The sequence below is a fragment of the Aegilops tauschii genome, chromosome 7 (assembly GCF_002575655.3).
Source record: "Aegilops tauschii subsp. strangulata cultivar AL8/78 chromosome 7, Aet v6.0, whole genome shotgun sequence".
In the NCBI taxonomy this organism is placed as follows: domain Eukaryota; kingdom Viridiplantae; phylum Streptophyta; class Magnoliopsida; order Poales; family Poaceae; genus Aegilops; species Aegilops tauschii.
In genome coordinates, this window is record NC_053041.3 from 385,421,850 (window position 1) to 385,445,418 (window position 23,569).

General features: G+C 48.8%; 1 protein-coding gene across 1 annotated transcript; it reads left to right on the forward strand.

Annotated features, from left to right (window-relative positions):
• Positions 1-443: 443 nt before the first annotated feature.
• On the forward strand, positions 444-8,173 carry LOC109735156 (uncharacterized). The gene is made up of 4 exons (XM_020294359.4): positions 444-807; positions 913-1,025; positions 6,444-6,613; positions 7,402-8,173. The coding sequence occupies exons 1-4, from the start codon at positions 720-722 to the stop codon at positions 7,847-7,849; spliced, it is 819 nt and encodes a 272-aa protein (XP_020149948.1). The 5' UTR covers positions 444-719; the 3' UTR covers positions 7,850-8,173.
• Positions 8,174-23,569: the final 15,396 nt, after the last annotated feature.

Below are 23,569 nucleotides of genomic sequence, written 5' to 3' on the forward strand. Positions count from 1 at the left end.
GAATCTTATTCCATTTTCAAAGAGCCATCGTTGTCTCGTTTTTCTAAGCAAGGCACAAACCCTAACAAAACTCGAAAAAACATAAAAATAATGGAGCCTTCCCACCGGCAAAGGCCGGGATCCACCGCCTCGCATGGTTTTAAGGCCCTCGGAGACGAGATGAAGGAACCCTAATCCTTTTTTTTCGGAGGAGACGTTGGCTGCGTGTTAATATGCCGCATCCTTAGTAGCTGGTCAATCTGCATTATACAATGCCTGATGTTGTTCACCATCACCTTACAGTCAATCAGAAACAACATGAATACTTTGCAAATTAAGGTCGTCGGCAGGAGCTAGAGCCTCCCGAATAGACAAGGTCCGAACACGTACGTGAACATAAGGGGCAAATTAGTCACTGTGAAGATGCCCTGGCTATTCAAGAAGAAAAAAACAGCAGCCACCATAGCACATCAGCCTACCTACCTTCTAGTATTTCTCTTGCCTTTATTCGTCCCCTCCATCCCTAAAAAAATAAAAAAATTCGTCCCCTCCCCGTCGTCGCTGCCGTCGCTGAGTGCGAACTCCGGCGTGTCCTTCCCCCCCCCCCCCCCCCTCTCTCTCTCTCTCTCTCTCTCTCTCTCTCTGCTAATCTGAGTTCCTCGTTGAGAAGAGGAACCGAGGGGCGCGGCAGCGACTCCGCCCGTGATGGTCGCCCGCCGCGCTCTGTGGCGGACGCGGACATGCACAGCTCCTCCCCCTCCTCCTCCGCCGTCGCGTATTCTTCCTCGTCTCCATCACACCTCTCCCCAGCAGACGGCTTCCTCTGCGGTAATTATTAACCCGTCCGATCCACTTCTTCTTCTTGTTCTCCTTCCTGCTCCTGTGGGGAATTCCGTCGAGCACCTCGCTTACCCGCGTGATTTGGTCCATCAGTGAAGGAGGGGGTCGACGAGATGATCAAGCACGTCGCCAATGAGCCCTCCCTCGGGCTCTACTTCGTCCAGCAGCACGCTCAGGCATCCATGCCCATCCTCCTTGACGTCAAGGTCTGCTCTCCCTCTCAATTTGCTCTCTGTTCAGTGCCCATAACGATGATTGGCCTTTAAGCATGTTGCGTTGCGCATTGGCATTAGGATTTAGACCGGTTTGGATTTGACAGAAGTCACACACTGGGCTTGTATTGATTAAGGGAATCAGGTTGGGTAAGATTGGTTTGGGGGTGCATGTACAGGATACCATGGGATGGTTTCTCCACTATAGTGCTCGATTTTAGTATGATTCCTTTGTTAGATACTATTACGCAATTTGCACAATTCCTCGGATATGCAGCAATCTTGAATGTTGTGCGCATATAGGTTGAGCTGAGTGATATTTTTCTTCAATGTGTGTTCTTTTTATGGAACAATGTCAAATTGATCACATCTTGCATGTGCAAGATGTAGTAGTATATGAAGTAATATACACTTATGGAACTAGAAGGAAAATGATTATGTACTCCCTGGAGTACGTACTCCCATATTCAATATACCACATAGATGAGTCCATTATACCTCTTTATCATTTTTAATATACTTCATTTATAATTACCAGATACTCCAAAGTGAGTTCAATGAAAAAAATTGCGCGAGTCCACATATTTTACAAAGTTCGCATATATACTGTTTTTTTCATACGTAAAAAGATATATTACAAAATATGTGTGCAAACGATATTATTGAAAATGATAAAGAGGTACAATAGATGCGTATACCAGGTATATTGAATATAGGAGTACATACTACAAGGAGTACAGAAAATGAGTCCGAACTAGAAAGGTTAATATGATGGGACTACACACTTCTATCATATGACCGACTCTTTGACTGGATTTTTTTTTGAAACAGGCAAAAGACTGGCCATTTCATTGATTAAGAAGAAGAGGAGACAGGGTCCGAATACAGCAGCCACATAGTGGCGAAAAAGAATAACTACTCACGAGGCAGAATCACATCTAAACCCTTGGCCCCCGCAGAAACCCATAGGCTTGCCTCATCAAGGATCTTGTCCACGATAATAATCGAAGGCGTAGAAGTATTTCTAAAAACCCTAGCGTTCCTCTCCTTCCATAGCTCCCAGGAGACCAACATAAGGAGCGAGGCCATTCCCTTCCGAGATGGCGAACGCGCAAGGGAAAGCTTAGTCCACCAGTCGTTGACATTGTTCATAGTTGCCCAATCATGCGTCGAGAGGTCAACCAGCCCAATCCTCGCCTTAACCGTGTTCCAGACGGCGATCGAAAAGCGGCACTGGAACAGAAGATGGGCCGCCAATTCCTGGACCTGGTTGCAGAGCGGGCACAAGCCGCAATTTGGCCATCCCCTCCGTTGTAGCCTATCAGCCGTCCAAACTCTGTTGTGGATGACTAACCAAGCAAAGAACTTGCATTTAGGAGTGGCCCACACCTTCCAAACGGTGTTAAGCAGAGGCGTGGTGGTATGCCCCTCGAATTGCATCTTGTAGGCTGAGGAAGTGGAGTAGGTACCGTTGTCCGTGAACTTCCAAGTGATCGTATCTTGCGTGTCGTGATCAAGAATAACCCCCTCCAGCTTCTCCCACAGAGTGGCGAACTCCTGAATATGCCCGGCAGAGATGCCTTCTGTCAAGTTGATCTGGGTGACCCAAAAGTCTTCATTTAGGGCCTTTTGTACAGAGCAGTCTTTCCTTTTGGAGATATCAAATATTCTGGGAGCAATATCCATTGGCCTCAACCCATCAAGCCAAGGGGACTTCCAGAAGAGAGCTTTGGAGCCATCTCCAATCTTCACCGTCGTACACGCGGTGAAAAGGTCCCTATCAGCCTCGTCGCAAGGGGTGCCAAGCCCAACCCAAGGTTTGGGTGTAGCAGACCACTCGAACCAAAGCCAGCGGAGGCGAAGCGCGGTGGCAAACTTCCACAAGTTCAGAATTCCAAGGCCGCCCATAATCTTCGGTCGACAGACCCGCTCCCAATTGATCTTGCACTTGCCTCCAGTGACCTTATCGCAGCCAGCCCATAGAAAGGCCCGTCTCAAGGCATCAATCCTCTTGAGCACCTCCACCGGTAGGACAAGCGATGTGATGCTATAAATGGCGATGGAAGTGAGTACCGCCTTAACCAGGACAGCCCTACCAGGGGCAGCCATGAGATGCCCAATCCAAGGAGCAAGTTTGCGTGCAACTTTATCTTCTAGGGGCAAGAAGTGTATTGCTTTGAGCCTTGACACCATGAGGGGCAGCCCGAGGTATGTCATGGGGAAAGGGGTGAGCTTTGCCGGAAAGTGCTGCAAGATGTCCTGTAGGTCAAGGCCGGCACAGCGGGTGGGGGCCACAAGACTCTTATTGCAATTAGTGACCAGGCCCTTGACCTCCCCGAAAGCATCAAGGACAGAGGAGAAGCAGTGAACGTCCTCCTTGATAGGCTTGATGAAAACAGCAGCATCATCAGCATAAAGGGAGGCACGGAGAGTGGCGGTGTTGGCCCGGAGTGGCTGAAGTTTGCCTTGCCTTGTGACCTTGTCAAGGATGTGGTGTAGGGGGTCGATGGCGAGCAGAAAGAGTAAAGGGGACATCGGATCCCCTTGTCGCAGGCCTTTACCATGACGGATAGGATCACCAGTCGTGCCATTGAGCAAAACTCGCGAGGAGGCCGAGGAGAGGAGTGCCGAAACCCAGCCTCGGAAACGCACAGGGAAGCCAAGGTGCTGCAGGAGATCCAATAAGTAGTCCCATCGAACCGAATCAAAGGCCTTCTTGATGTCAAGTTTAAAGAGCAACATGGGGGTCTTGCTCCGGTGGAACCTTCTGGCAAGGTTGCGCACATAGGTGAAGTTGTCGTGGATGCTTCGCTTCTTGATAAAGGCGCTCTGGGCTGGCGAAACAAGATCATCCATGTGAACTGCGAGGCGGGACGCCATCATCTTCGCAATGAGCTTGGCCACGGCATGGATGAGACTGATAGGCCGAAAGTCAGAGATATCTTCCGCACCATCTTTCTTCGGAATGAGCGCGATGTTGGCCGAGTTCAACCAGTGGAAGTTTGAAGCATGCAGATTGGAGAAGTGGTCAATGGCAGCCATGACATCCACCTTGATGATGTCCCAGCATGCTTTGAAGAAAGCACCCGTAAAGCCATCAGGTCCCGGAGCCTTATCAGATGGAGACTCAAACACGGCACGCCTAGCCTCCTCCTCGGTGAAAGGGGATCCAACGTCACTGAGGTCACAGTCAGGGGCGGGAATGCCCTCCCAGTTAAAGTCCCTTTGTCGCCGGGGGCCCTTCTTGATAACAGAGGAGAAGTGGCTGTGAATGATGGCCTTCTTATGGTCGTGGTCGGTAACACAGCCACCATTATGTTTTAGGCGATGGATGAAATTTTTTCTCCTTCTGCGATTGACTCTAAGGTGGAAGAATCTAGTGTTGGCGTCTCCTTCTTTGATGTTCGTGATCCTTGACATTTGCCGTTTCCGAGCCTTCTCTAGCACGGCCAGACCAACGACACGCCTCTTAAGCCTCTTTCGGAGATCAAGCTCGGCGGGGCTCAGGGATCTAGATTCATGTGCAATATCAAGGCGAAGGATGACCTCCAGGGCCATATGAAGCTGGACCTTGACATTAGAGAAAAGTGTTCTGCTCCAAGATTTAAGTCTGATACTAGTTTTCTTGAGCTTGTGATGGAGAATGTGGTAGGGCTCGACATGGTTATGGTCTTCATTCCATGCCGCTTGGACTGTGGACAGAAACCCGGGCATCCTAATCCAGAAGTTCTCAAAACGGAAGCACTTGGAACGTTTTGGGCCATTCGCATTTGCAAGCAGGAGCGGACAATGGTCGGACAGAGAGGAAGAAAGGGCATGCAGGATGTGCGAACCGAACTCCAAGTCCCATTCCTCATTGCAGAAGAAGCTATCAAGTTTGCTTAAGGTAGGATCACTTTAACCGTTGCTCCACGTGAATCTCTTGTTTTGCAGATGGATCTCTTTTAACTCACAGGAGTTCAGGGCGTTTCTAAAACGGACAATGCGGCTGCGATCGGCATTTGCGCGATTCTTATCTCTTGCTCGATAGATTTGGTTGAAGTCACCCGTAACCAGCCACATGGTGCCCGGGGGAGGCTTTTCGGACACAAGCTCGCCAAAGAAGGCGTCCTTGAGATTGCCACGGGTAGGGCCATAGACAGCGGTCAGCTTGAAGGAGGTGGAGTTGTCGGTCTGGGAGCGCAGGGTAACCAAGGCCGAGAGGTAGTAGGTCCCAAAATGCACGTTGGATAGCTGGACCACATCCTCATCCCATAGCAGAAGGATGCCACCATGAAGGATGCCACCACGGGTACCATCTGCCGGTCGTTGGGCAAAACTTTTGAGCCTCTGACCTCCAATGTGAGCAGCAGTGAAGGAGTCTACGTTCTCCATCTTGGATTCTTGTAAGCAAACGATGTGGCAAGGAGTAGCGGCAATCGTTTCATGAACGGTGGAGCGACGGTTCGGGCAATTTAGACCTCTGACATTCCAATTCAGAATTGTGAGGTTGTGTTCCGTCATTTGGAAACTAGGTCTACATCCTTGATCTTGGCGTTGACACAACAATGTAGGTACAGCCAGCAACTTGCAAGGGCAGAAACAGGACATAGTAGCACAAACAGCAACATAAACAGCCTCGCCAGGGCCAACATCCGCTTCGGGAACACGAAGCAGCAAACAGGCGTACAGGAGGAGTTGACATATTGCCTCGCCTCTGACAATCTTTAGTGCATCCATAGATAGGCTCATTCCAGACTTTATAAGACCATTTTAGTTGCAGAGCCAACTAGTCACCTACGTGCTAGCCAGTCCAGAGCCAATCCAAGTCAATTTCTGTTTAGCACTGGTGGAGCCTGGTTTGGAGAAAGCCAGCTTTAGCATTTAAATTGGTTTCTCTTTTCCAGCAACCTAGGTCCTTCTGCTTTTAAGTTGCCAAAACATGGTATGACTTGGATATCCATGAAGCTTCATTCACGATTGCAATAGCTTATTTGGGATCACTGTTCAGGCCGTTACTTTTTCTTTCTAAGTTCTAAAATGTCCTTTTCCTTCTACTCCCTCCATTCGAAATTAATTGAAGTTCTAGGTTTGTCCTATGTCAAATTTATTTAAGTTGATCAAGTTTATAGAAAAATATGGTAAGATCTACAACATCAATATACATAGCACGGAAGTATATTTTGTGAAGAATCTAATGAAATTAACTTGGTGTTCCAGATATCGATATATTTTCCCACAAACTTGGTCAAAACTTACACAAGTTTGACTTAGGATAAACCTAGAACTTCTATTAATTTGGGACGGAGGGAGTAGCACCATAAGTTTCAATACTGGCTGACATTTGCTAATTCTGAGTTCTTTAATGACTTGATCTGTTCTAGCACAAACCAAGCAGAGATTCTAACATGGCATTTCTGGTTTGCTCATCAGGGCAAGGTTACAGAAAAGACTCGTGAGATAACATTACACACTGAAGATATAGAGGATTCTATTTGTGCTGTGAGGTCCATGGCTGAGTTTGGACTTCCAATTGCTGATGATATGATAAAGGACATAAATAAATCTCTAAAGATAATGTCGAAGACCCAACCAAAGAAAGGGTAAGTATTTAGCAATCTTGAGGATTTCCTTCTGGTTTTTGTTTGATTACCTTGTGGCATTGAGCGGTCGGACCCTTCCCCGGACCCTGTGCAAGCGGGAGCTACATGCACCGGGCTGCCCCTCTACCTTGTGGCATTGATATGGTTCTGTTTTTTCGAACGTGATGTGGAGTCTCCTAGCAGGCTAGCATCCTGAAGTTCCTGCATTCATGCCATCTGTACACTAAAGTCACTGCATGCATTCATCCCATCCGTAGAATAGACACTCGTTCCTTTTTCATTTAGGAGCAGTCCATCTTTATGTATTACTAGATGATACCCCGCGCCTTGCAGTATATTTCAGTAAGATTTGATTATATGAACATGAATATTTGGATTAATAATATAAGAACTAAAACTTAAAATATATGTAATTTTAAAATATTGATTGAATATAATTAGCATAATATACTCCCTCCGTCCGAAAAAGCTTGTCCCAAGCTTGTCTCTCAAATGAATGTATCTAGGCATCTAGCACTAACTTGGTGCTAGATACATCCATTTGAGGGACAAGTTTTTTCAGACAGAGGGAGTTATTACCTACACTCTGTTTCTATATGTGCTTCCAATAAGGTAGAAAACTTAAATATTCGACTTCTGCCCAATAAACCACTCAGGGATCTCGGCTTGATCAACCCTTAGCCCCCTGCTGTATCATATTATTGTGTGCACAAAGGCCATGCTCTTAATTTTTTGTAGAGGAAGCTATCCTCTTTAGTTGGTTCTGAGAAGTGAATTATTGTGTCCAGGTTAATCCAGAACCCCATTTGGGGGTTCCAATCAGACAAAAGCTCGGAAGCATGGAACGATTTGGACGCAACTAATGGTGGAAGTAGCAAGAACTATTTGTCTTCCATGTTGAACACCGCAAAGCAAAAGGCATCGAGTCTCAGATGGCCACAGACTGATTTCGCTATGAACGATGGCGTTAGTGAGAAGTCAGTGTCATCTACAGCTCAGGAGTCGTCACAAGCCGGAGGACATGGTGCGTCAACACCCTCGGATGCAGAAAGGGACGAAGTCTCCATTTCAAGCCGATTGTTGGAAAATAAAAATGCAGGTACTATGAACCAGGGCCTGTCTGCTTCTGATATCTCCCACACGGCGGAGAGCTACAACAAGTTCAAAGAAGAACAGGAACTGAAACTGCAAGAGTGGCTCAGGGAGTCGAAAGAAGCTGACGATAATAGAGGTTGAGACTGTTGTACCAGCTCCGGTGTTTCCACCGCTGTCGGAGCACGTCAGAAATGAAAAACATGTCCAAACCTTGGAATATGTTTATGACCACAGATCTTTTTGTATTGATGATGAGTGTACATGTGCGGCGTCTCTGTAAACATTCGTGTTCACTTTGCAGCTGTTACATTGATATTCACAAGGCAGAGAGATCTCTCTCAAGTGTATTGTTGTATAACAGCCTGAATTACAGCAGAACATGTTTGCTATTGTACTTGGGAGCTTGGAAGTGGTTTTTATATATAAACTGATGTGCCATATCGGTGGCCGTCCATCTTGCGCCGAGATTCATGACGAGCTTGCTTTGGTTGTTGTGGGTTTTGGGTCTTCACCCGTCAGAGAAGAGATAGGAAGCCGTGAGCCTGTAGCAGTGAAATCGCGAGAGGGGAAAGTGTTGGCGTCCCAAGCAGCAGCGAGGGAAAATGTGTTGGCCTGGAACGTGCATCAGCACTCGACACAGGCGATGAAATTCTTCTTCCGGCGCGAGTTGGCTTTAAGATGGAAAAAGAGACCCCTATAATCTTGCCTCCATCTCATGAACCGCAGCCAGTTGTCATGGGCTTGCCAAGTTAGTGACACTGAAGTGCTACCTCTTGCTCTTGTGGAGTTGGCTTTGAGCAGTGAGCACCAGCTGGTGCAGAAACTTGGAGACCACATTTAGTACTGTAGTTGTTTTGGGTTCCAATTAGAGGAGGCTCACAACATTCACAAGTTGTCAACTTGCAAACTTGCAGTTCACATTACTTCCTTTTTACAATGATGGATTTCATTGACTCAAAATGAAGCACCAATGCGATACAAACACAATGAGTGTACATTCGACCTCTGCATGACTAAGATGCGTTTGATCAACACCAACGCGCACACACACAAAGAATGACAATGGTTAAGAGCAAAGCAATACAAGATCAAAGCTATGACTGGGCAGGCAGTGGCAAAAGAAAAAAAAAACTTCAAAACAATGGTCGACGAACTACAACAACCACCATCCGCGCTAATCATCTCTTGACATCACAGGGATAGCGAGAAACATTTGTCAGCAACAACGCCTCCAAGGGGGCGATGCTCAAGTACCACCGTCATCGGATCCAACCACGAAAGGTCAGATCATGGATTTCACCCTGAAGATCAAGTCTGAGCAAATCCTTCAACAAGGATACCGAGCAAAAAACACTACCATTGCCAGGCTACGTTGCACAGATACTTCTTTTTTTTGCATGGTAATACGTGTCTCATTTATAAAATAAAGATCCAGTTATAAGGCACGTAAGCACCAACATTACAAGACTGAAAAGATAAGATAATCCAATGCAAAAACCCTCTCTGGCACCACCGAAGCGGCCACCAAAGAAAAAAAAACAGATCGCCACTTCACCCGAGCTCGACGCGGCTCCATCGCTGATCAGCAGTTTTACGGACCTCGAAAGTAGTTTGCCAGAAGCAAACCCATTGTCGTTGAAAGAATCAGACCTGGGCAACATGTCCCCGGACACGCCATCAAACTCTAGATCTGACACCCCCGCACGACAACGACGTCGAAGGAGGAAACCAGAACTGTCAGCCACCAACCACAAACCCAGCACGGGATGCACCATCTTCCAGTTGTCACTTGCGCAGACAACCGTCTGCGCGTACTCCTGGACGACAAAACCTCCCTGCTCTACCATGACGTCGGAGACAATGCCACATCAACGGGGACAGAGCAGAAGGAGAGACACACCTGATGAAGTCGTCGCCGCCGCCTTGCCGACACCATCCATGAACCCTAACACAGCCGATCTGAAGGATCGGCAAACACATGATGCCATCAACTCCGAGACGCCGCCATGAAGGGCACCGCCGGTGTGGGAGTGAAGCTGAGGCAGATTTATTCATCCGGGTGCCGCTCCCACCACCCCAACGACACACCACGACCTACAAATCCAAAACCTAACTACAGAGCGGAGGAACGGGGTCCCCCCTCCCTCCTACCGCCGGAGCAGCCGGAGGGAGAGGGGGCCAACGCCCTGGCCGACTGAGATCGGAGGAAGAAAATCGCCTCCCTAGTCGCCTGGCGTGGCGGCGGCTAGGGTAGGGAAGACGTACATACGCTCGATAGATTGCACAGATACTTCATAAAGCGCTCTTATCTAGCCAGATACTGCCCCGATACGTATCCTGTATGTATCCTTCAATTTATTGATTTTAGAAAAATGTTTGATATGCTTGGGATATAGCTGCATTACGTTTTGGATACGAGAAACCCTTCGTTTTGACGTGAAAACCCCTTGACTCCCTTGTGGAGCCGCCGCACGTCTCCATAACTTCTCAGCTCGTCGAGTCCTCTCCTCTCCTACATGTTCCTTCTGAATTCCAACCAAATCTCTAATTTTTCGCCACCTTGCCGCTGGCAGGAGACTTGTGCGTGTTTGAAGGAAAACCACGACACTCATTTTGGAACAGAGGGACTACATATATACAAATGTATCCCCATATCACAATTTTTAGAAAATTAGCTCGGGTGTATCCCCATATCGCGTTCTGATACATATTCAAGTATCCATGCAATATAGCCGTCATGTATAACTAATTAGGGTCAAACTTAGGGGTTTCGCCCCAAAGCTCGAGATTGGTAACCAAATCAAAATTATCATGTGTTGTCGCCACCACTTTCCACGTCTCAGCAGCTACATGTGTACCACAGTTTAGATGTGAGATGCCACACAAGTGAAGATCATGCTCATACAAGTCAAGCCGCAACAAGTGTTAGTCGACACTAAAGGCTCGGAACGACGAAGGTCACCCTCACAATCTCGTGACCAAGGGCTACCGGAGCAAAGAATGCCCACTGTAGCCTTCATCGACCAGTGTTAGGGCTTAGCCCGACCACTGGTCTCTAGCAGCGGGGAGGTAGCAGGCGAAAACTACGGAGAGGGGTGGAGGCATTGGCTTTGGGGAGATAGGAGGCAATTGTTAGGTTTCAGTACTTGATTTTGTGAAGAGTGAAATGATAACAATAAAGTGTCTTAGCACATGAGTTTTTGTCGGTTGAGAGCAAGGCCTAGCTCTTTTGAAAGCAAGGCCCAGTCTATGCCAAAAAGAACTTGATTTGGATTGCAAACTCTTGAGAGGATTCTAGAGAATCCTGGTGCAATCCAAAACCTCAAAAAACGAGGATTCTAAGATTCTAAACAACCAGAGGCCCGAAAGGTGACTGCCACTGCATGCAAGTGCCTTCACAATTGGATTCGTGATAGCAAGTTACGTGTGAAAGGATAGATATAGTTGACTAGAGGGGGGGGGTTGAATAGGCAACTAACAATTTTTAGCTTTTCTTTACCAATTTAAACTTTACATCAAAGTAGGTTGTCTAGATATGCAACCAGGTGAGCAACCTATATGATGCAACAATAACAAGTACACAAGCAAGCAAGGGATATAACACAAATAAGCTTGCACAAGTAAAGGCACGAGATAACCAAGAGTGGAGTCGATGAAGACGAGGATGTGTTACCGAAGTTCCTTCCTTTAAAGGGAAGTACGTCTCCGTTGGAGCGGTGTGGAGGCACAATGCTCCCCAGGAAGCCACTAGGGACACCGTAATCTCCTCACGCCCTCACGCAATGCGAGATGCCGTGATTCCACTATTGGTGCCCTTGGAGGCGGCGACCGGACCTTTACAAACAAGGTTGGGGCAATCTCCACAACTTAATCGGAGGCTCCCAACTACACCACGAAGCTTCACCACAATGGAATATGGCTCCGTGGTGACCTCAACCGTCTAGGGTGCTCAAACACCCAAGAGTAACAAGATCCGCAAGGGATTAGAGGGGGGAATCAAATTTCTCTTGGTGGAAGTGTAGATCGGGGCCTTCTCAACCAATTCCTAAAGAATCAACAAGTTTGATTGGCTACGGAGCGAGATCGAGCGAAAATGGAGCTTAGAGCAACAATGGAGCTTGGGGATGGAAGAGGTGGTCAACTCGGAGAAGAAGACTCCCCTTATATAGTGCAAGAACAAATCCAACCGTTATCCACTAACTCAGCACGCGACGAGCGGTACTACCGCACCTGGCAAGCGGTACTACCGCACGGGACCACGGTACTACCGCAGGGTACTGCAGTACTACCGCTGGCGCAGCAGGAGCTAGACCAGCCTGTGGCAAGGGCGGTAGAAGCGCTGGAGCGGTACTACCGCATCCCCTTGCGGTACTACTGCAAGACAGGGTTGGTCTAGACTGAGAAGGCACGGACATATAAAAATACATCCGTAGCAACTTCCGCTGAGTTCCCATCCATGCAAAAATCCGACACGGTACTACCACACCCGGCAAGCGGTACTACCGCGTAGAGCGCGGATGTAAAAAATTACATCCGCCCCTATTTCCGCTCATGTTGCTGTGCCAGGCCAGGGCTCACGGTACTACCGCGCCCATGGGGCGGTACTACCGCGTAGGGCGCTGATGTAAAAAATTACATCCACCCCCTACAGCCGGTCGAGCAGCTGAGCCTGGCCAGAGGCCACGGTACTACCGCTCCCAAGGAGCGGTACTACCGTGAGTACCTGCGGTACTACCGCGCCTACGACCGGTACTACCGCAAGGCACTGCGGTACTACCGCTCGGAAGAGCAGTACTACTGCATGCCCCAGAACACCAACACTAGGAGTCCTTCATTTTGCAAAGACACGAAGAAACGGAGGATTCCCCAAAGAGCCAAAGGAAAGGTGGTGCAAAAAGAAACAGACGTGTACGTGTTGATTCCACCCAAACCTTTTCAACGCGGACCCCCTCTTAATAGTACGGCTTTCCTACGACTCAAATCCACTGAAAAGAAACATAGAGAAACACCGTCTTCAATAGTCTTCGAGGGGCACCAAATCGTCTTGTGCCTAGTCATGATATGTCTGAAAAGCTCAATGCACACGATTAGTCCGCAAATGCATTGTCATCAATCACCAAAACAACTAAGGGATTGATGACAATACGGGATTTGCACATAGGGATAAGAATAAAACATAGGCAAACCCCACATCTATAAAATATAGACGGGCTCCCCCTAGATGTGTGATTTCTAGAGAAATGCTTTGGACTGCACGTCACACATACTAGGATCAACACTCCCCCTATATTTTATAGACAAGGCATATCTTGCAACAATATAGCTAACATTAAGCAAGGAGGCAAGATAATAACTATGAGCATAAAGTAAATGGCACAAGATAGCATAGGCTCACGGGCTACGAAAGACAATAAGGTACACTAGAGTGCATATGTCTTACACCATATGAAAGAGAACCTGGTCTCACAAGCACAAAACAAACCAAAGCAAACGAGGTCCAACGAAACGAAAGCGAAGTGACAAAGCGAAACAACACGACACACGAGACGCAAATCCTACACTCTCTCCCCCTTTGGCATCGAGACACCAAAAAGGGCAGAGAGGACACCTACGACACATGTGGTAGCTCAAGCTGAAGCGATCACTCGTCACGCTCCTCGTCGGACTCCGCAGCGGGGATGGGCTCCTCCTCAGATTCAGTCCACTGGTAGCCCTGCTTCGTCATCCATTCTGCCTCTGGCGTGATGTGCTTCTCGGACCCGCTGGATATCTCCTCGCCAAACGTCCTCAAGATCCTCTTGTCGCGGTGGCGAATCTCCTTGGAAGCAACATGGGTCCGGTACTGGCCCTTGGCCTGCATACAGAACAGAGCCTTCATCTTGTTCTTCAGCTTCTTAGCCCAAGAAGGCTCAGTAGAGGGAGGAGCATACCCAGCAGAGCTGTCCTCATCCGCTTCCTCCTCCTCAATCTCATCCTCATCAACATCCATTCTAGCAGGCTCTGCCTCAGCACGAGTAGCGGTGTTAGCCCACTGAGGCTTGATGCAGAGCTTGATGGGGTCGTGATGGATCCAGTCAGGTGCAACAAACTCCTCAGCAGGATAGAGGTTCTCCCAAGTCATCGTGATCAAGAGAAACAGGTAAGGTCCATAGATGGGTACCTTACGGTTGAACACCGCAAACCGTAGCTCGCACCACATGATGTGTTAGACGTCAAGTGGTTGTGTATGAGTGTGACGCGCCTCCTCACAAATGAGCATCATATCCATGAGATAGGCATGCACCTTGTCCTTGTCACCAATGCGGGGAAAGAGGGAGTTGCGGAAGATCCGGTGCATGATGTCAAGGAATGGGTTCAGCACCCACACCTTCTTGCCACTGGGAAGAGTCTTCTCAACATAGAATTGCTGAAGCTTGCTCTTGCTAGCGGACTCGGGGTTGGCATGAGGGCGGACACCAACGGGCGTGTTGAGCCCCTCATCAGGCACCTGCAGCAAAGCCATGACGTCCTTCCATTTAGCAGTCATCTGTTGTCCATTGGTCATCCAAGTCATGGACCGTTCCTCATCAGTATGGAAGTGGATTGAAGCAAAGAACTGGGCCACAATCTCAGGGTCAAAGTCCAGGTGGAAAGAGATCACGTCCTCAATGTCAAACTGCTCCACCAGGTCCAAAACCTCACCAAAATGGTCACAGTGCTTATCCTGCCTCATGTGATTCATGTTAGTCCAGTGCACGTCCACGTAGATGTTCTGCTTGGCCTTGATCACATCCAGATAGATAAGATTCTGCTGCTTGGTCCAGAACAAATCATTCCCTCTGAAGTTGGCACGAGGATTCACATAGGGGTTGATCCTCCTTTGAGTGACAAGCTCAGCAAGTGGTATCTCATCCATGCCCATGGAGGGCTCCTTGTTCTTGGTGGCGGTGGTTTTGGCTCTGCGTTGGGGGGCATTGGAGCCCTCTGGAGCTTCATCTTGGTTGCGCAGACGCTTGGAGCCCGTGTCACGACTGGGATTGGAACGGCGAACATTGGAACCGGAGCCACCACCTATGAAACAAAACACAAGAACACGCAAGAGAAGCGAGAAGGATCAATGCAAAGACCACAACAACACAAGTGAAACAAGTAGAAATAGCATTGGGTGTAATTGCTACATGGAAGATTTGACATCAACGGTAGTACCGCACGGATGCACGAAACTAAAATTTTAGTGCTGCTCCAGCCACGGTAGTACCGCGCCAGAATGGCACGGTAGTACCACGCCTGGAGCGGAAGTAAAATTTTACTTCCGCGCCTCGCGCGGTAGTACCGCTCCTGAGGAGCGGTAGCACCGTACGAGCGGTAGTACCGCACGGGAGGTGCGGTAGTACCGCACGGGGTCGGATCTGAAACACAAATGGATCTGAGCACAGCCATGACAACGGAGCGGTACTACGGTTGATCAAATCTATCAAGGGGCAACATACCAATACCAACTCTACGCATTACTACTCTCCTACATCCTACTCTTGCAAAGATTTGGCCTAAAATCTCAAGAACAACATGCATCTCCCCAAAAACCTAGAGACGAAAGAACAAACCAAAGAGAGAGGGATTTGGGGAGAAACCTTGTTCCATGACAAGAGGGTGAGGTGGGGATCGATCCCACCGGTCGGAATGCGAGGAGAGTAGCCGAAGACGGAGATCCGGCGAGGTCCTCCGGCGCCGTTCTTGGGCAGGAGAGAGAGAGACTTCGTGGGAAAAAATAGTTGAATGGGTATGGGGGAGTTGGAACTCCCCCTGCCCGCTCTTAACCCCCACGCGCTCGCGTCTGCGTGGTAGTACCACGGGTCACCGCGGTAGTATCGCCCGGGCGGAAGTACCGCACACTGGGCGCTAGTACCGCTCGTCCAGCGGCAGTAAAAAATTACTGCCGTGCTGGGTGCGGTAGTACCGTGCGCAGCTCCTGCGGTAGTACCGTGGCATGCCACGGTAGTACCGCAGACCCAAGAAAATGCATGTTTCGCAAAAGAGAAAAACAGCCTTTGCAATACACCCTTCAAATGAACGGACACACCAAGAACACACACACGAGGCAACTCAAACACAAGCTCGGCTCAAAGAAAGAAAGACAAAGGACCACAAGGACCAAACAAGCGACACAACCTCTCCAAAGAGAGGGCGGTGGCCGAATCCACATATGTTTGAGTCAATTGGTATGGCACCGTGAAGAATTATCCTTGGGTCCATGACCAAAACTCGTCTTTGAAGCACAAGTACCATAAAAATGGCTAATGTGAAAGAGTTGATCAATTTATGCATAATGGGGGAAGGGAGAGTTCATTGTGAGAACGACACTCTCCCTATGTACATGCCTACACCTAAACAAGATAACAAGTTGAGTATGGTGGGGTGTGCAAGGGTTCAAGCCACATTGCTCGAATCAATGATATTTAGCTCATGCCTTAACTCACGAAATCTTGCTTCATCCAAGGGCTTCATGAAGATATCTGCAAGGTTATCATGAGTGTTGACATAGTTGAGCTCGACCTCCCCTCGCCGAATGTGATCCCGGATGAAGTGACACCGAATCTCAACGTGCTTCGTCTTGAAGTGTTGCACCGGGTTGAGAGAAATCTTGATGGCACTTTCATTGTCACACCAAAGAGGCACTTTGTCACAAATGACACTGTAATCCTTTAAAGTTTGCCTCATCCATAGAAGTTGTGCACAACAACTACCGGCGGCCACATACTCCGCATTGGTGGACGAGAGAGACACACAACTTTGCTTCTTAGAAGACTAACTCACCAAAGAGCAACCAAGGAATTGGCACCCTCTGGACATGGACTTCCTATCCACTTTGTCTCCCGCCCAATCAGAGTCCGAATAGCCTACAAGATTGAAGTTTGCTCCTCTTGGGTACCATAAGCCAAAGTTTGGGGTATGAGCCAAATATCGAAAGATCCGCTTGACCGCCACAAAGTGGCTTTCCTTAGGCGCGGCTTTAAACCGTGCACAAATTCCCACACTCAACATGATATCCGGTCTAGATGCACAAAGGTAAAGCAAGGAGCCAATCATGGAACGATATACCTTTTTGATCCACCGCTTTACCATTGGGATCTATGTCAAGTTGGCATTTGACGGGCATTGGAGTGGAAGCCGGCTTGACATCACTTAGCTTGAATCTCTTGAGCATGTCTTGAGTGTATTTGACTTGGTTGATGAAGGTTCCTTCTCTTCTTTGCTTGACTTCGAATCCGAGAAAGAACTTCAACTCTCCCATCGAGGACACCTTGAACTTTGAGGTCATGAGAGCGGCAAATTCGTCATTGAAAGCTTTGTTAGGGGAACCAAAGATAATATCATCAACATATAGTTGGCACACAAAAAACTCCCCTTTGACCTTCTTAGTAAAAAGAGTGGGGTTGATTTTCCCAATTTCAAAACCCCCGATCTTGCAACAACTCGATAAGGTGGTCATACCACGCACGTAGGGCTTGTTTAAGGCCGTAGAGTGCCTTATCGAGTTGGTACACATGATCGGGGAAATAGGGATCCTCGAACCCGGGTGGTTGTTTGACATACACCAACTCACTAATAGGACCATTAAGAAAAGCACTCTTCACATCCATTTGTTGCAACTTAAAGTTATGATGAGAGGCATAAGCAATCAACAAACGAATGGATTCAAGGCGAGCAACGGGAGCAAAGGTTTCACCGTAGTCAATACCCTCGACTTGGGAGTAGCCTTGTGCTACCAATTGAGCCTTTTTGCGAACGATAATCCCATGAGCATCTTGCTTGTTCTCGAATATCCACTTGGTTCCAATGACGTTATGGTTCCCCGTCGGCCTTGGCACCAATCTCCATACCTTGTTGTGCTCGAAGTTGTTGAGTTCTTCATGCATGGCATTAAGCCAATCCAGATCCTTCAGCGCCTCATAGACCTTTTGGGGTTCAACACAAGAGACAAACGCGTGATGTTCACAATAGTTTGCTAATTTTCTACGAGTGCTTACCCCCTTTTGGATGCTTCCAAGCACATTCGTCATGAGATGACCCTTGGTAGTGAGCTTGGATGCAATCTTGGTGGCACGACGCTCCAATTCCTCCTCAGGTGTGAGTTGAGGAGCGGTAACTTGATCATCTTGAGCGTCGTCATGAGCTTGTTCTTGATCTTGAGGTTGCTCTTGATCTTGAACTTGCTCGGAGGTGAGAACTTGACCCTAGGCATCACTTGGTGATTCAACAACGTCTTGAGGTTGATCTTGCCCTTGATCTTGTTCATGAGGTTGAGGGCCTTCACTTTGTTCTTCAGAAGCGTGTGGGTCTTGGGTTGGTGATGGTTCCACTTGAGTGGAACATTGTCCTTCTCCTTCGGCCACAAGGGCATCCTCAATGGGTAGGATAAAACCAACATCCATTCTTCTTATGGCTTGGGGAGGAATTTCATCACCTACATCACAAGTGCCACTTTGCTCCACTTGGGAGCCGTTATTCTCATCAAACTCCACGTTACACGTCTCCTCAATAAGTCCCGTGGACTTATTGAGGACACGGTAAGCATGAGAGTTTGTAGCATAACCAACAAATATGCTCTCTTGAGCTCTAGCCTCAAATTTGGACAAACGAGCACCTTTCTTGAGAATGAAACACTTACACCCGAACACCCGAAAGTACTTGAGGTTGGGCTTGTTACAGGTGAGTATCTCATATGGAGTCTTGTTCAAGCCTTTGCGGAGATAGAGCCGATTGGATGCATGACACGCGGTGTTGATGGCTTCGGCCCAAAAGTTTTATGGCGACTTGAACTCCGCAATCATGGTCCTTGCCGCATCCATCAACGTCCGGTTCTTCCTCTCCGCTACACCATTTTGTTGAGGGGTGTAAGGTGCGGAATATTGATGCTTGATCCCCTCATTACTAAGAAACTCATCCAAGGTGTAATTCTTGAACTCGATGCCGTTGTCACTTCTTATTGTCAAGATCTTTGCATTGTGTTGGCGTCGAGCTTTATTTGCAAAGTCAATGACAGTTTGTTGAGTCTCACTCTTCCTCTTGAAGAATATACCCAAGTGTATCTTGAATAGTCATCCACAATCACCAAGCAATACTTCCTACCCCCTAGACTATCACAGGATAGAGGCCCAAAGAGATCCAAGTGAAGGAGCTCCAAGGGCCTCTTTGAGTAGATGATAGTCGTGGGAGGGTGAGCCTTCTCATGTAGCTTTCCTTCGATGCAAGCACTGCAAGCACGATCTTTGGCAAAACTAACATTTGTTAGTCCATGGACATGGTCCCCCTTGAGAAGACTTTGCAAAGATCTCATATTGACATGGGCTAAACGGCGATGCCAAAGCCACCCCACGTCAACTTTAGCCATTAGGCATGTCGCGGTCTTAGTGGGTCGCTCCGAAAAGTTAATCACATAGAGACCGTTCTCGACATGCCCAACAAAGGCTACTTTAAGAGTCTTGCTCCACAAGAGGGCCACGGTATCAATATCAAAGAAAGTGTCAAAGCCCATGATTGCAAGTTGACGAACGAAAAATAAATTGTATGCAAGGGACTCAACAAACATGACCTTCTCGATCGTGAGATCATGAGAAATGACAACCTTGCCAAGTCCCAATACCTTAGAGGACGAGGTGTCACCCCACTCGACATTGGGGGTATATAGATGGAATCTTGTGCACGTCCACCACCAAGTCCTTGCTTCCGGTCATATGATTAGTGGCTCCACTATCGAGCAACCATGATCCCCCACCGGAAGCAAACACCTACAAGAGATCAATGCTTGGTTTTAGGTACCCATTTTGTAATGGGTCCTTTGATGTTAGTGACAAGGGTCTTAGGAACCCAAATAGACCATTCAATGTACTCATAAGGAGAATCAACAAATTTAGCATAAACATGTCCATCACTAGCACGGCATAACACATAGGAAGAGTTAAAATTGCCGGCTTTGTTGGAAGGGGTGGTGTCGTGGAATTGTCACGGCAGATGTCCTCGGGTTGGGACTTAGTCGTGGAGCCATCGCAATTGGGAAGCTTGAAGGGGTTAAGCGGGACAAGGAACACGAGGGCTTATACTGGTTCGGCCCCTTACGGTGAAGGTAAAAGCCTACGTCCAGTTCGAGGTGTTATTGATTAGGGTTACGATTGCCAGGGAGCTAAACAGCTATGACCGGCTCCCGATCAAATTGTTGTCGCCCTTAAACCGCTGCCGGGTCGTCCCTTTATATAGGGAGGCTGACGCCCAGCAGCCCTTAGAGTCCCGGCCGGCTCATAAGAGTGTCCGGCTCGGACTCTAAACAATACTTGCCTTACACTACAAGTCTACTATAACAATGATTGTAACTACGGGCTTTAAGCTATATCCTGGTCTCCGCCCATCTCTGGCCCATTATCCTGAAACTTAGCTCCGGGCTTCCGGTAATGATCCTTGGAGTAACCCGGCCCTCCTGGCGGGTGACCCCCAGGTCTATATCCTCAACATTAGGCCCCAGATTGACTTGAGCCGGCTCGTGTCAATCTTCAGCTCCGCAGACAGAAAAATTCTCCGGCTTACCATTCATGTGAAGGTCATAACCCGGAGTGACGTCATCCTCTGGACTCCGGATAATCCGCCGTGACGTCATCCTCCATTAAGTCCGTTTTTTACTCCGCCAGATCCGCAATGGATCTTTACTTTTACTGTCTTTGCGAAAATCGAGGCGCCGTGAGGGGGAGATAACCACGCCGTGGCCTCCTTGAATCCCGCGCCCACTTATGACTCGGCCTTATAAATAGGCCGGCCCGGCACTCTCTTCTCACACTCTCCTTCTTCTTCCTCGCGCTGCCGTTCCTCTGCCCGAGCTTCTGCCGCCGCCGCCGTCGCGCCCCTGATCTTCACCGACCCGGCCGCTGCATCACCCTGACCCGGACCAGATAGCGGCGGCGACCTTCGCTCTTCCTCAACTCCGGTGAGTCTTCCCTGCCTTGCTAGAACAAATCTGTGGTAGGGTTCATCTTGTGTTCTTCGCGTTCTTCACCATTGCCGCAAGTTTCGGTAACCCCTGTAGCCACTGCCCCCGTTGATCTTAACTCTTCATAGACCCTTTGCAGTAACTGCTCGAGATCCATTCTATCTGCAAAAAATCCTCTTTTCACTGCTTAAAAACCATGTTCCACCTTAAGAACTTCTCCTGTTTCTGTTTCTTTAGGTCTAGAAAATTTTCATCTTGCCCGACCATTTTGATCCGAAAAAGTTACTGTAATGTATGAAATCTATTTTACCACACTTAGTAAAAACTGCAACCCTTGAATCTTGGCGGCTTATATTTCCGACTTAAAGAAAACACGCGCCGTAGAACCTTTCCGGTTTAAAGAGAACCATGCTCTGTAGTATCTTCCGACTTAACCGTAGTAAGCCGCAGATGACCAACTCATCCTGGATACTCCGACGGCTTAAATAACCCACCATGTCAATACATACCATTAGTCCCCTTCATAAGCCGTCATTGTAACTTGAATGATAAACTCCGGCTTATAATTAACCCGGACACTTTCCTCTTTATCATAGATCACCAACCGTCACCATGCCTCCCAAAGCTCCCATCACTTGCAACTGGATGAGATCCAACATCACTGATGAGACCCTGGCCAACTTTGTTAAGTCCGGATATCTGCCCAGAAAGGAAGTGATGTCCTACCGTGCCCCTGACCCGTCCGAAGAGAGACCTCAGCCGAGGGACGGGGAGGTAGTGATCTTTGCAGACCATATGAGCCGGGGCTTCGCACCGCCCGGCTCAAAATTCTTCCGGGACGTGCTCAACTTTTTTGACCTTCGGCCTCAGGATATAGGACCCAATTCCGTATCCAACATCTGCAACTTCCAAGTTTTTTGTGAAGTATATCTTGGAGAAGAGCCGAGTCTGCTGCTCTTCAGAGAGCTGTTTTATTTGAACCGCCAAACCGAGTGCGCAAACGGCCCAAGTCTAGAGCTAGGCGGCATCTCCATCCAACGGCGCAGGGACTGCCTATTTCCTTACGCAGAACCGCCAAGTCACCCCAAGGACTGGAACATGACTTGGTTCTACTGCCAAGACACGTCCCCGGCTGATGAAAGCCCGCTGCCCGGCTTTCGCCCAACGCGCCTGGAGCCGACTCATACGCTATCCGACAAGCTGTCTGCCGCGGAACGCCAGCCTCTGCTTCCAACGATCAATAAGATCAAGGCCCTGCTAGGCAACGGTCTGAACGGAATAGACCTGGTCCGGGTCTGGATCTCTTGGCGGGTGATCCCGTTGAGCCGCCGCCCCGGCTTAATGTGTGAGTACACCGGGCGAAAGGATGACCCGCAGAGGAACAGTCGCAATGATCTTCCAGAAGACGTTGCTGAAGAAGAGACCAAGGCTCTGCTAAACGAGAGCCTGGCAGACTGTGGAAGAACCGGGCTAGCCCCGTTCTGCAAGACCAATCCAGCCCCAGCGGTAAGCCGCTGACTTTAACCTTTCCATTTTGTTTTACCCGTCCTTTTACTAAGAGCTCATTACTGTATTTCGCAGGCTGATGATAAATTCTGGCGGGTCAAGTATGACCATGAGGCGGCCAAGAAGGCCAGGAAGGCGAAGAAAGCCGCCAAGAGAGCCGCCCCTCGCAAAAAGGGAAACAGACCCACTGCTTCGGAGCTGCTGCAATTAAGCGATAGCTCCGAGTCAGAGGTAACCCTTAAACCTTTTAAATTCTTGCAGTATATGTTGTCTGATGCTGTCCGCCTTATCAACACTTGCTTACTGACAGGACGACACCGGCGCCAGTAACCCGGTGATTGAAGAGGTAACGTTACTCCCCTCCGACTCGGAGCCTTTGCCACAGCTGAAAGTCCGAAGGGTAACCCGGAAAGTAAGCTTTTCTCATCCATTAGCTCATCAAGACCCTCAATTCCTTTTGAAGCAGCAGGTTCACGAGAGCCGGCGTCACACCCGGGCCCGCAAGGACACCGACCTCTCCACCGGGTTACCCGACGCAACGAGGAAACACTGCACTGAGGTTTTTTCTCACCTGTACCCTTTTCATCCGTTGGCGGGTGTCATCCGTCAGCCACTCAACTCTTCTGACTCCAACTACCAGGAGACCTCCCCCTCTTCGGGTGACTCCATGCAGTCAAGTCTGCCGGCCTTCAAGACTGCCCCCGGGTAATAACAATCTCCTTACATCATCTGTCTGTACTTACCCTTTGTATGCCTAACACTTCTGCCTTTTCAGTGCCCAGGCAAAGCTCACCAAAAGAGCAAAGAAGACAAGGTCAGCCGGAGTGCCAGACTTGCCTGAGCCGGAGACGACGGCTCAAGAACCGCCAGCCGCCTCCGCCCCCGAAGCCACCATTCCCATGGACACGACGCCTGAAGCCCCTGCCCCGAGCACCAAGAGAACAACCGAAGCATCAGCTAACCCGGAGGCGTCCGGCTCAGCCCCACCAGCTAACGACCCGGACGTGGTAATTACCCGGACGGAGTATGTTGAGCCGGGGAGGCCGACCGCACTGGCCAAATGCTCCGCGAAGGGGGAGTTGCTGCAACCCCATCGGGTGAATCTGGATCTCTCCAGCTACACCGATTTAAGCATTGGAGAGCTTGTCTCAGGCTATATTAGCCAGGTTCACAAGAGCCGAGACGCCGAGATCGCCATGGTCAACCAGATCCAACAGAAATCTGAGGTAACCTTCTGCTGTTTTCTTATTTCTGCAAAGTGATCCTTGTCATTCTAGCCCCCAAGTCTAGGGCTTATACTTGAACATGTTGTAGACTTTAGATTCCGGCTTACTGAACTGAGCCGGCCGTACATAGATAGATACGTTCAATATGCATTAGCCCCCAAGTGCCAAGTGTCT